The following is a 14,741-nucleotide window of genomic DNA, read 5'->3' on the forward strand; positions in this document are numbered from 1 at the left end:
TGCTGATCTAGAACTAAAGCTTTTATTATGCGTGTATTTGAATCTTATGTAAATATGTCATAGATTAATAAGGTTTTAATTTTATATTGGTCCTTCTTGATCTGTAGGCTTATACATTTCTACTTATATAAAACTATATAAGCAAGGTTACAACTACAGCACAAGTATGCCAGGTAAAATTCAGAAACATGTATACTTGGTGCATACTCACATTATAGAGTGCCTGCCAATTATGCCATAACAGGTAACAATATTGCATGTCAGATGATAAATGACTATAAATAGTTGTGTTTTTTGTTTTTTATGTTTATGTCAAGAAACTCAAGCAAATATGAAATATTCCTAATAATTTAACTGTGATACAAAAATATTGCACTACTCTTTTTTTTGGGGGGGGAAGGGCAGAGGGAAAGGGATAGAGAGAATCCCAAGCAGGCTCCATGCCGAGCATAGAGCCTGATACTGGGCTCAATCTTACAACCCTGAGATCATAACCTGAGCTGAAATCAAGAGTTGGACACTTAACCGACTGAGCCACCCAGACACCCCTCTATTGCTCTCTTGAAAACTTCCAAATTAACTGATTTGAAGAATTTCCTTATATTATAAAATGAGATGTTTAAAACTGGTATTTTTGAAGCTATTTACCTTTATGAATTAGAATTTTTAAAAAACATGATGCTATACAACAAAACAAATGAGTTGCTAGACCTGAAGTATTTATTACATTAACAGGCATCCTTAATGTCTAATTTCACATTTTTATATTCATAAAATACTACTTTATATATTTTACATATTGGGGTTCCATGAAAAACTTTGGGGAAAATCTTTAAAAGACTGAAAAACAGTGGAGTACAAAAACTGTTACTGAACAGTCACTAATAGGTTGATATTTGTTTTAATATTTTCAATTATAAAATTTTTTTACATATCACATATCATATATAAATTTTTACATATCATTTTTCATTTACCTGTTATAAAATATATGTGATTAAGATGATATAAAGACTCATAATACTTAAAAATATTAAAACATAATGAAAGACTTTTAAGCATTTATACTGTACTAATTAGAGCAGTGATCTTTTAAGATCTCTATTCCACAGGATTACAAAAAGATTTTAATATTCTTTACCTCTACTGTATTCACTGTTTTACAGCAGAGGGCTTCTTTTAGGGCTTTAAAAATGTACTTGTACACTAAGAAAATAAGATTGGCAAAATAAGAAAAACTAGAAGAAAATCAGTATTTAGGAAAGCATGTGAACATTTACTTAACATGAAAATATGCTGCTCTCCACTCCTTCCTCTGAAAACTGTGAAAATCTTACCTTTGGCATCCCGTAACAGAGACTGCCGACCAACACCTAGTAATGTCTGTACCCCAGGAACACTCTGAGGGATCTCCTTATCTAGTAAGGGACCAATCCGCTCACAAATTTTAAGGAGGTAGTCTGGAGGAATGTGTGCATTGGCTGCCACCTAAAAAGCATAAATAAAACAGGAAAACTAATTTGGTTTAAAAACAAATTTAGTCCATTACCAAACTATTCCATCATGGAACAAAGTGCAACTTTTATATACAGGATCAGGAAAATAACATTTTAAATATTTAATACTTTAACCAAATTAAAGAAATGGCTACAAAATTTAAGCACATCTAAATGATAAGATTTAAATGACATGGCACTCAAACTTACTTTTACATGCCTTGATTAAATCATTTGCTTAGCTGTTAATCTTATGAAATAAGTGTTGCAAAACAGCAAAAGTGCGCATGCCTAAAATTAAAGTACAAAGACAACAGGTAAACTCTACTAGTACTTGATTTATTCAGTAGTGATGAAATGATCAAGAATCAGAGAATCTAGATTCTATATAAATGATAAGAATACAAACAAAAGGTATTACTTGCACCAAACTCTCACCTAAATCCCTTTAGGATTAACAGGACAAATTTGCTTAATAAAGCAGAACTGGTTTTCCTTAAAAAAGTTAACTGGTTTCCAAACCAGTATCAAAGTAATGTTTTTAGATATACTATGCTCTAAATAACTAAGCTATGTACTCAAAATTCATCACAACATTAACTCATTTTTAAAACACACAAGCAAATTTCTGAAGATGGTAAACATATACAGACAGGGTGAGAAAATTAAACAACAAAACTGTTCATTTTTTATCTAAGCTAATGTTCAAGTTCCTGATGTGTTTCATAAATACCTAATTATTAAAGGAGGAAACAGAAAACTAGACCATTAAATCCTTAGATAAAAAAAAAATTACATTCTCATCTTGACATAAAGGGAGATAGAAAGAATGAAAAGTAAATATAAATAAAAATGTAAATATATGCATATACCATCACAGAGGACCTCACACCAATGTATTATCACCAGGTCAAGAACAATACAACATAAAAGAATAATTTTGTAAATCATCCCTAATGATCAACATGAGAAAAGAAATTATGTGTGTTCTTGGTAAGTATTTGTTCAATGAATCAATGAACATTAAAAAACCAAAGTCAAGTCCATCTATAAGAAATATCACAAGAATTCATAGAGGAAAAATCTTAGATTCTCCTATCAAGGTACCTTGTTTGTTTTCTTAGAAAACATACGTTGCAGAACTACAATCCAACATGTATTCAGAATTCTGTGAATAAGGGATTCTGTTGTGATTTTTAAAAATTATTTCCTGCCAATTATCTTTTTTAAGTCCAAGCAAAAATTAATTTTAATCTACCAAAATAAATGGGGCTTGGAAACTGTCATGATGCTCAGAAAGAATGGCAACCGAGCCTGATTATTTTATATTTGCATCAACACAGCTTAGCTTCTGGATTGGGACAAAGGATCTAGCAAATTCTTTCAGTTATTTCTCATATCTATAGTTTGTTTTCCAACCAAATAACTACATAGAACCACCTCTTAGTAAAACATACAGGTAACATTAAAGTCAAAGTAGCTGATGATTCAATTTAATCTAAGTATTATCTACAGACATGATATCCTAAAATCCTAGTTTATAATTCATTCCCTCCACATTAAAACATTTCCTAAATATGCCTACAGGCAAGTATACTTAGTACCCCAGAAAAATATGTATCTCAAAGAGAAAAGCTTTAAAATACTGCATATGAACATCTATAATAGCTTATGCCTTTTTTCCCACCAACACTCCGCTTCCATTATCAGCCATTACTTTTCCATCAAGTAAACACTATATGAAAGCTTTACATAGGATAACAGTTCATGTCTTTACTGGAATTTTCTTTTTTGTTTGTTTGGGTTTTCGAGGGGTTTGGTTTTTGTTTTTTTTTATTATTATTATGTTATGTTAATCACCATACATTACATCATTAGTTTTTGATGTAGTCTTCCATGATTCATTGTTTGCATATAACACCCAGTGCTCCATGCAGTAAGTGCCCTCTTTAATACCCATCACCAGGCTAACCCATCCTCCCACCCCCCTCCCTTCTAGAACCCTCATTCCAGAACAAACAAAAACTAAAGGAATTTGCAAACATGAAACAAGCCCTACAAGAAATATTGAAAGGGGTCCTCTAAGCAAAGAGAGAGCCTAAAAGTAACACAGACCAGAAAGGAATACAGACCATATACAGTAACAGTCACCTTACAGGCAATACAATGACACTAAATTCATATCTTTCAATAGTTACCCTGAATGTAAATGGGCTAAATGCTCCAATCAAAAGACACAGGGTATCAGACTGGTTTATTTATTTTTTTTTTAATTTAAAGTTAGTTAACATATAGTGTATTATTAGTTTCAGGGTAGAATTTAGTGATTCATCAGTTGCATATCACACCCAGTGCTCATTACAAGTGCCCTCCTTAACTGGCATTTTCTTTTTGATCAATTTTCTTTTTTTCATCCTGTTACCATCTCAAGAGGTATTCTCCTGCCTAGAAACTGCAATATGTCTAACCATATATAATCCAGAAAATAATTCTCTAATATGAATTTTTAGAATCACCCCCTTACAGAAAATCTGTCAGAACTATATCCTAAACTGACATCTTAAGTTGCCTGGCTACTTCATTTTATAGAAACAATGATGTTTGATTTTCAGGCAATTACATAAATCTTTCTATCAATTCCTCCGTAATAATTTTAAAATACAGAATCATTAATTAAGCAACCAAAACAAGACTTATCTACACCCAAATTCTCCCCCTTAAAGATTTTTATTATAAGCTATTAAATAAATTTTACAAGTTTGAATTCCACCCTATACAACTGGAAATTGCTTAATTTCTAAGTGGTCCCCCTCAATAAGTCCATTCCTCTAAAATCAATAAAAATTTGATTATGAAACAGTAGTAGATAAACATATTCTATCAACACAATAGCAATAACAATACATTTGAGTTGAACATGCTAGCATCTCCTTTAAACAATATCAACAGGCTTCCAGACTATATCAGCTCAGTTCTTGCAATACAGTTTTTTCTAAATCAAATTTCAGGACTTACAAGTGGTAGTCAACATTTATTTCAATCCATCTGCTTTGATTAAAATTGAAATTTTTTAAGGGATCTTTTTTGGCATAAGAACTCTTATCTGTCCTCAGTAATTACTTTTTTAAGTCTTTTAAAAATTCTGTATTAGAATTATGTATGGATAAAATGTATTATATAATAAAATGTAATACTAAAAGTATGTATTAAAATATTCTATGAAATCAATAACATAATATTATAAGCCACTCTTTTCAATTAAAGCTCAAATATTCTAATTTCAGTTATTTAACCACATTTTTCTCTCTGGAATATAATTGCCAACAAGTAACACAACAAGTACTTTGATATCTGCAGAAGAAAAGCATTCTCTAAAAACAAAGTTCAAGAGTATATACAAACTTCTATATTATTCTGTAAAACAGCTCCAAGGAGTTATATTATAGAATGTTTGATTTAGAAAGATCCTTATACATAATTAACCTAACTTCACATCTTACAGTAGGAAAAACATCCAGAGAAGTAAAGTCCAATGGTCACAATGAATGTACAGAAATCTGGGTTTCCCTGTCCACTGATCTTCCTATTACTGTCTTATTAAGGCAATTGAAAAATTATGAAGGTAACTAACACAAAAACTGCAAAAAAATAAAACTATAAATTCAAATAAACTGAAAGAAATTAAATGAAGTCTAGATTATAAACCTTCTAGATAGGAAGACTGGCTGACCTAAAGAGCAAACCTAACAATTAAATTACTAAGCTTCAGAATTATAATGACAAGTGAGAAGACCAGAGAGTTCACAGAAATGATCCTACTCATCATAATTAGTTAAAAGGAATCCAGCTGAGAATTGAATAAAATGCAAAAGGTACCTAACTTCAGGGTGCCAGGCCCATACCAAGCACTACATTTGAAATACTAATTTTCAGAGAGCAATAATGACATTTTTACCTTGGCTTTTAGAAATTATAGGATAAGTAACTCCAAAAAACAAATAAAAGAGATAATTGTTTCTGTGTTTTGTTTTCTAAGATCATGACTACACAGGTAAATGAAGAATCAAACTGGGCCCATACGCTGAAGAAATGAAATACAACATTTTATCTGAGATTTTAATTTTTTTGGTGTGGGCAGGGTGAGAGGAGAAGTACATATAAAAAATTAGTCACATGATTTTTTTTATATTTAGGAACAAAAAACAAAATAGATTTTGAAAAATATAGCAAGGCTTTAAATACATCAATATAAGTATAATATAGAGATATGCATGGTACTTTGAAGTCTGGAAGCCTGGATTATTCAGGTTCTAAAATTGACTAGCTGTTACTCCTTCTGGCGGTGTGATACAGTAGAAAGGACTTAGATTTTAATTTTTCCACCATTCTCAGTTCCTACTTCTGTGACCTGCAAAGTTACTCAGTCTGAGAGCCTGAGCTTCTGCATCTGTAAACAGGGAGTAATGATAACTACCTCATATGATTTGTAAAAAAAAAAACAAAACAAAATCATTCACTTTGCATTCATTCATTCAGACATTTAACATATAGAGATGAGACGAGAAGACAATTAAACTGCTGTCCTAAAGGAACCCACAGTCCCAGTGGGGGAAACAAACTAGTAAATAAAACAAACTTGTAAATAAAACAAATCAACGTACAAGTACCCAGAGGTAGTACAAAGAGCTAAGAGAAGCAAAGAGATACAGTACCTACTTCAGCCTAGGGGTAGGGGTTCATGTCTAATTTCACACTTGAAGGCTAAGTGAAAATTCACATGACAGACAAAAGGAAGGGAAGGCATTCCAGGCAAACAGAAAGGTTCCCCCACCCAGTAAATGTACTGTGCACAGTGACTAACACATAATATCCCTCAATGTTTAAGATTCTCCTCCAGAACGTTAAGTTTAAAAAAAAGTAATAAAAAACTCACAGAGTATCATCTGATTTTGATGGGAAAAAATACATGTACAAAAAAATAAGACTAAAAGAAAACACAAAAAACTAATAGTTTATTTTCTTCTTAATACTTTTCAGTAAAATATAAATGTCTGCAATAATCCAATATTATATCATAAAGTGTTGAGTTTTAATGTTTCCTGAATTTGAAGGAGGAAAGGGAAAAGACTGGGCAGAAAGGGAAATAAAACAGGTAGGCTTTTCTACTATAATAATACACTGGTTTGTACAATGGGTTACAAAGTGTTAAGACTTCCTATCACTCTTCTTTGAAAATGTTTATCATTGTTCATAGCATTTCTTTTTCTATTAGTTTTAAGATTTTCTCAGGAATGAGACAGCCAAGAACAACCCACCCAGGTTCAAATATTCTCTGGGTTACAATACCATAAGAAAGTACCAAAAGTATTATAACCTTGAGGGCAGATAATATCAAGACAAGGACAAGGGACCTACCCACATTCTGGAAGTTTCTCAGTAGAGAGAGGTCTGATAAACGAACTTAGTTCCAGCTAGCATATTAAATAAGCCTAAGAAATATATATCATGAAATGCTCCTGACAAAAGTTAAGAAAATTACACAAACAATAACTGAAGGCCAGATTATTATAAAGTACTATAGTAGATATTAAAGGGCATGAGAAAACATCTTCAACAAGGTAATTTAAAATACAAGAAAATATTTATCAATAATGTATAGAAAATAAGTTCAGGATTAGAAAAGATCAATCAGAAGCGATGAGGATCCCTGCAACAAGACATCAGAAAGACGTATCTCCCACTTCTTAAAAAACAGTGAATAGTACACGAGTATCATACTAAGTTACTTTTCTCTAATTAATAAAAATGCAAATAACAGTAAACATCTTTTGACATAACAATCATTTCTTGTTTGAGTTAATACAGATGCACTTCAAAGCACTCATTTTGGTTCAATTCTAACATTTACTTTTTAAATACTTTTTTCCCCAATGGCACTGTTTTAAATGCCCCTCACCTTATAAAAACATTAGGAAAATGAGGTGGTGACATAGCTAGCTAAGAACATATAAATTCTGGGGTTATAGTTCTTTAGATATCCATTTTCCATTCAACCTCTATGTCCTATTTTTAAAATGCAGTAACCAATTCATTTGCACAGCATTTTCAATTAACAAAATGCATTCTTTCTATTTAACTCATTTGGTTTGCACAACAACCTTGTAAAATAGATAGGGGGTTTTATTTTATAAATGAGGAAACTGAATCCCTGAGAGGTTAAGAAACTTGCCCAGGGTCATTCAGCAAGACTATCTTCCCAACTAAATCTTATGGTATTTTCTACTACTCATAAAATCCTTTATGAAAAATGTCCAACAAGGGCATCTCTGAGATTTGACCTAAACACTAAATTGACTTAAAATTACTTTTTTGCTCTCTACCAAAAAAACTGTTTATTAATCAATCAGTAATCAACATCAGTAAACCAAGAACAAAAACAGACAAACTAATATTCAAATTGACAAAGGTGCCTTCACGACAAAATTTTATAAGGAACATTCACCCAACCCAAATTCTTACTCCCTAATCGCAGCTCTCTTCACTTTCTTAATGCCATCTCATTTGTATTGAGATAACAGTTTCCTAGAACTAATGATAAATCTCCAAAAGGATTTTAAGTGTGAAAAAAAAGTGTGTGAAAAGTGTGAAATTAAAGCCAATTGTGTGAAAAAAAAGACAATGATCAATCCAGACAAATAGCTAAAACCAACATATTATAGAAAGCAAATGTATACATGTGGCTCAAACAAATCAAAAGTGAGGAATACTAGTTTCCAGACATTAATTGTTCTCTACCATAGGACCTATCAGTTTAGCATTATATCCACACTGGGGTTGAACAGCATATGCCTTTTGGTTTCCCATGATGCATTCTGTTCTTCCTAACTATGGCTGTGTATCCACATAGCAGTTAATAAATCACACACACTTAAATTACTTCCACACTTAGAGATGCAATAACTATGCCTCCAGCACTCAAAAATCATTCTAATGTTCTAATAGACAATTTAAGCTATTACTAGTAATTAGAGAACAAGAGCTGGGTAAGGTAAGAAAAAAATACAGGTATGTCTGGAATTCAAATAGAGTATTTTAAAGTACTTGGCGAGCATCAAATGAGATAATGTGAAAGCACTTTTAAACTTGCATATATTATATGCAGATGCAAGTTCTTATAATGACATATATCATCATAGATGTATATATTTTTTAAAGATAGTAATGAACATACAATCTTGATTAACTTTTCAATAGCATAAAATTGCTTCAAGTCTTTTGAATATAAAATGAAGGTAATACAATCTATGTCACTCTAAATGAAAGCACTAATTAGGGCTTTCAATTCTATACATGAAAAATGCTGAATAAATTTAAAAATATATACCATACCTAAAGATAATTATGCCTTTGGTTCAGTCTCATGATACAAGTCCCCTTAAAATGATTAAAAAATATTAAAACATGCCTTTATAAAAAGCTTCCAAGTCACAATTTCAATATATAAAATTTGTTTGTTAACAAAAACTTCATTTAAACACACACATACACACATACCCCTCATTACTATGTTTGTAGTCTCCAATAAAGCTCCAAGGAGGAAGCAATAAAATAGTCAACAATTCAACAGGGTCACCACAAAATGAACAGACATCTGTAATTATTTAAATTATCTACCATAAGATGAATTGTAAGAAGCAAATCTAATTCTATTACATTGTAAATAAGAGTCAAGCAGAAATGAAAAATGTCCAGATTAAACTTCAAAAAAACTCACCATTACTTCAAATTTCTCCCTGTATCATTACTTAAAATTCTGAAAGTTAATTTAGAATGTTTTATTTTGAATGCCATATTCAAAAACCTTACAGTTCAACATAAACTGACAAACATTTCATAAACAGGCTCACATTTTAAAAGGTACTTCAGATCTGAATATGTCAGTACTAGACTGCTAGTAGCTTTAACAAAATACCTTTCCTTTTGTCCAAATTATAAGTAAAACACTAAATCAGATTTAAGAAAGAAAAGAAGAGGGATTTCTAGAATGCATAATAGTAACAGTAATGAAGTGTTGAAGAAATCCAATTTATTATCTTAATATTCCTCTGGATAAATCAAGTTAAGCAGCACATACAATTTAAGTGAAAGTACACATACAGACAGAAAGGCAGGAGTTTTGTTTCATAGTACACATGGCTATGCAATCTTAATTCAGTATTTTGATATCCTTGTTTATAATCCTTTAGCTCTTCATCATGCATTTGTATTCTTTCCTTTTTATACTAGTTTACCTTCAGTTTGAAGTATTGCTATATAATTTAACATACAGGATTATACTATTTATAAATACTATGTACATATAACATTTTACTACTTACTAATACTTGTCCTAAACTTCAACCTGAAACATGTAGCTAAATCAAAGATCACATTGTATAAATCCATTGTTCTAACAGCATTTTAAAAAATACCTACACTAAGAAAGAAAAAAAAAAAATCTCTCCCACAATGAAGCCACACAAAATCAAAGGTCAAATGTGAAATAATTTTAAGCAACTATACTACTGATGCATCCAGTGATCAATCTAACACAGCACATTCAGTTCTAACCTCTATACTTCTCCTTCTGCTCAAATTCTCACTCAGCCCTACCCCATCTTCCCTTACAAAGAAATTTATAAGTAAAGAACAGATATTTGATTTAAAATAGGACCATATTAACAAAATATAATATTCCTAGAAGCACTGGATCCCAGAAAAATAAAAACCTTTGTACAATATGAAAATTAAAAACAAAAGATGCACTATCTAAATTATAGACAATGTTCAAACAATAGATGAAAGTCTGTGTATATGAAAATAAAAATGTGTAAGGAAATATAAAACACAATAAATTCAAAAGATAAATGTGAAAATCAGGTATCTATAGGGATATACAAAAGGATTAACAACAATTAAAAAAATAACTGGTTAAAATTTAAGCTTCACTAATCATGAAAAAAAGAGCTAATTAAATCAACTAGGGGCTATTTCACCTATTAAAGCTACCAAAAGATTTTAAAAGTATTTAAAAACTCACTCTAAGCACCTAGATGGTAACATCATAAATTAGTACTATCTTCTGGAGAGCAATTTTATAACATATAAGAGAAGCTAAAAAACCAATGAGACCCTTTGACCTGATAACTCCACTTTAGAAATACAGTCCAGGAAAATAAATCCAAAAAAAGAAAGGAAAAAAAGAAGAAAGACTACTTAACTATGCAAAGACATTAATGAAAAACTGGAAGTAATCTAAATGTTCAACTGAATGTTGAGTTCAAATCATAGCCAACTTAAATGTAACTGAATCTTTTCCTACCACTGAAATGACAATGTCTATTCAAAAAAGAAAATTTAAATAGATATTGGTAAGCATTGTTTTGCCCCTTTTTTGGCAGGACTTCAGTCCAACAAAAAGTCTGACTATAAATTAAATACAGTGATAATACATGCAGTTTTTCCAAAATAGTTTTTATCCACCTGAGAATTTTTTACCATTAGTAGTATAGATGGTGGAGTTTATCCATATTACAATTATTACACCATTTTGTGATATACAAAAAATAAAATATTTAGTCAGAAAACTAAAATTATTATTTAATAATTATTAACATGGCTTCATTATTGTAATTTAATATAAAAATTGTCAAATTAACACTAAATCAGTTTAAATATTATATTATTAAATCATTTTATTTATATTTACAGTCTACCATACCCCTTCAACTTTCTTTAACTTTGATTTTCCTCCATTTGGATCTTATTTGAAGGAAAGATAGCTGAATTTAGTTTTTAGTAACATCACCCCTTTCTCCTTTCATTTCCTTCCAATTCACTGTACCAGAGGCTAACGCAAGGGGACATCTTCCCAAAAATAAAAAAAACACCACCTTTTTGTGTGTGTCAATGCTGAACAGAAGTGCATGGACACTATGAATTACATTTATAGGAGAAACAACCCAGTCAATCCAATGCCTTTGGTCCTTTACTAAAGTATATTTTAAAATATAACCATTGTTGGCTCTTGTAAACCCCAAATCGTGTTTCATCAATTCTCAAAAAGGTCATAATCCGTAGTTGTTATTTAGTGAAAATGTATCTGCAGAAATGCGATATAATGATTTAATGAGCTATTTTCTAAAATGTGATACATAGAATAATTATGCTTTTTTATTCTGTAGTCAATTACCTAAACCCGGCAAATTTTGGAATTCGCTTTATGCTTCCTATTATTTTTAATTGTGTCGTTTTGCCCAATCCAGGGTCGGTTAACTCCCCTCCTTAGCCCCCTCCCCCGTAAGCCCCCCCACCCCCCCAAAGACTAAGCCTGGCCTCAGTTCCCGTATTTCAAGCCAGGACCAACCAGAAACCAGTTTTCTTCCACTAATCCGGAACTCTGGGCTGTTACCAACGCTGTCATTGGCCAACGTCAGTCCTTGGTACGTGCCCCAAGATAACCCCCAGGTTTCTCTCCCTTTTCCCCCTACAATGGGCCTTTCTCAATGTTTGTAACATATTCATAATCCACAAAACGGCATCTCTGATAACTAACTCACATTCTTCAAAGTTTCCGAGTGGAAATAAGCGAGGCCAGGGGGAGGACAAGGTACCCTTTCTCTGACTGGCAGGGAGGGGGGGAAGGGGCAGTCGTTCTTCGGCCCAGCGCAAAGCTCTACAGTCCTGTTGGCTAAGGGGTAGGGAGAGGGTTAGGGGAACAAGGTGGGGAGGGAGTGGAGAAAGAGTTGGATTAAGTTGAAATGAAAACTTTACTCACCAGATCCTCGAAGCTTCTTCGGTGCTCTTTTCCCTCCCAGTCCAAGCGGCGCGGAATCAACTGGGGGTGAGAGAAAAGAAAGGGTGGGGGTGGGCAAACCATATAGGCCATGCCTTGGCTCCCAATGAACCCGACCCAACCCGGGTCCTGGTCCCCGACCCTCTGGCGTCTGTATTTCTCTAGGTCCGATAGCTGTTGCCTCAAAGCTAGTCCAGTGTAGGAAGGAGGAGGCCGAGGGGGGAGGAAATCCTGAAAAACCGCCCCCCTTGGTCATAAAGAGGGGTGAGTTAAGACCCCGGCGATATCCGCCCCTTTTGAGGGAAGAAGCTGGTTCACTCCAGTGACAACAGTTACGAGTGCCCAGATCCAAGCTTCCCTCCCAGCCCCTGTCCTCCGCCCCTGACTTGCCCTCCCCTTCCTCCAGTCTCACCCCAAACCTCCCCACGTCTTCCCGAAGGGGCTCCGTACCTGATGCTCCTCGAGCTCCTGCACTAGCACCTGAGCAAAAGGGAAACACGGATATGAGGAGCAGCTTGGGCCATCAACACATTCCTCCCTCCCCACTTCGAACCCAGCCGCTGACGGCAGGACTAGTCAAGGCCGGCCTTTCCCTCACCCTCAGTGAAACCGCACACCCGAAGCCTCGATTTCCCCATTGGGACCATTCCCCAGAGCTCCTTCTCCCTCTCACCTGAGCGGATTTGTTGCAGGGTCCGGACTGCAAGAATCTAGCGATCAGGTAATACAGCTCTGTGGAAGAGGGGAAAAAGAGGTTGAGAGGGAGGTAAAGAAAAACAGAAGCTTTTTCAAAAGAAACTGACAGCCGTCGCGCTAAGCTCCCATCTCCTTATCCCCCAGACACAGTTACCCACCGGCTTCGATCTGGGTAGGTGCCGCCGCCATCCTTTTCCCTAGGGGGTTTGGGGGCTCCGCTCCGGAGGAGCTGGCGGGGGCGGGTGGGGGCGCTGCCTCTATTGTGGTGAAGCCCCCATGCCCAGGAGTCCCACCGCTTCCGCCCCACTCCTCGTCCTAGTTTTGGTCTCTCTGGTCTCTCTCGGATTCATCGCATCACGTATCGACCCATAGATATTCTAGCCCAAGAGCAGAGGAGGCGGAGAGAAAGGAGAGAGAGGAGAGAGAGGAGGGGGGGAGAGAGAGAGAGAGAGAGAGAGAGAGAGAGAGAGCGAGCTAGCCAGCCTGAGAGAAGAGAGGGGAGGAGCCGAAGTGGCGGGGGGGTGGGGGGACGGGGCAAAGGGGGTGGAGAGAGGGGAGGGTAAAAACTGAGAGGAGCCTGCAGGGCTCATTGTTCGCCGCTAGGGGCACTAACGCAACCGAATGTCCTCCACTCTCCCTGAGGCCGGCGGTTGCCTAGCTACCGCTCCCGGAAACGGGGCGGTGCTAACTGACGGCCGACGCTCTGGCTGAGGCCATACAACTCCATGGTGCGCTCTCCTCCGAGAGCTCTTGAGTACTTTTCCTTTCCTGTGAGAGCAGTCCAACTCTTTCTTGTTGAGCACCTTTCCCTTTGGCGTTGTGAGGAACGTGTGAGGGGTTGACTTGATTCAGTGCTTTCTTCTTTTTCCTCCCGTCACCAAAGAGGCTTTGTTGTTTTTTGGGGTTTTGTTTTGTTTTGGCTCTCCACCGAAAAGAGGCCAGCCACTGAAGGATCTTGCGACTGAGGCGGAAAAAGGAGCCGCTATATCTATGTCACTTGTTTCGCTTTCAATTTTTTTTTTTCAAGATTTTAATTATTTATTCATGAGAGAGAGAGAGAGGCAGAGGGAGAAGCAGGCTTCCCACGGAGCAGGGAGCCCGATGCGGGACTCGATCCCAGGACCCTGGGATCATGACCTGAGCCGAAGGCAGACCCTTAACCATCTGAGCCACCCAGGCGCCTCTCAAATGGTTTTTGTACCAGATGAAAATGTTCTACTTACCAGTCCAGAGTACAGGGCTCATATTGTGGGGGGAATATGCCGTCAGATATGAAGCATTTTATTTTTTACCCTTCTGAAAGTTTAAGACGTGCCATATCTGTCTCATTCCTGTAGGATAATTTTCAATTGTGTCTTAAAGAACTACCAAAGTATTTTACATTAACCATGGATTTTTGTGCATTATTACATATCTGTATGCAAGGTTTTAGGTATTATTACAAATCTGTATGCAAGCTTTGGGACAGTTTTTGTTTTTTAATACGTAGAATCCTAAATTTTTAGTACAGTACTGACTTTAAGTATTTGGTTACTAAAATCTTAAGTGATTAAAGGATTTGTAGAATAATTGGTACATATATAATAAACTGAGTCTCCGTTTCTACTTTTCCTTAATATTTTGTTCCAACCTCAAGCCTTGACCAAAAAAAAGTAATTAATAGAAGCCAAACCCGATGAGACTAGAGATGATGTTTAAGCTGCATGTACTATTTA

At 35.0% G+C, this 14,741-nt stretch overlaps 1 protein-coding gene across 5 annotated transcripts in view; it reads right to left on the minus strand.

The window, feature by feature from the left end:
- BRWD3 (bromodomain and WD repeat domain containing 3) overlaps positions 1-13,516 on the minus strand; it is a 189,350-nt gene extending 175,834 nt beyond the window's left edge. For 4 of the 5 annotated variants that reach the window (XM_064574292.1, XM_045879890.3, XM_064574291.1 and 1 more), the window contains exons 1-5: positions 13,185-13,516; positions 13,004-13,062; positions 12,781-12,810; positions 12,313-12,372; positions 1,338-1,488 (exon numbers count right to left, since the gene is read on the minus strand). In XM_064574292.1, the coding sequence (XP_064430362.1) occupies positions 1,338-1,488; positions 12,313-12,372; positions 12,781-12,810; positions 13,004-13,062; positions 13,185-13,215 (331 nt within the window). In that variant the 5' untranslated portion in view covers positions 13,216-13,516. The remainder of the gene's footprint in view (positions 1-1,337; positions 1,489-12,312; positions 12,373-12,780; positions 12,811-13,003; positions 13,063-13,184) is intronic. The other variant, XM_064574290.1, reaches the window with a different exon arrangement.
- Between the last annotated feature and the right edge of the window lie 1,225 nt (positions 13,517-14,741).

This window comes from Mirounga angustirostris, unplaced genomic scaffold (assembly GCF_029215605.1).
Source record: "Mirounga angustirostris isolate CCGP_5_RB_7025 unplaced genomic scaffold, mMirAng1.0.hap1 SCAF_11, whole genome shotgun sequence".
Taxonomy (NCBI): domain Eukaryota; kingdom Metazoa; phylum Chordata; class Mammalia; order Carnivora; family Phocidae; genus Mirounga; species Mirounga angustirostris.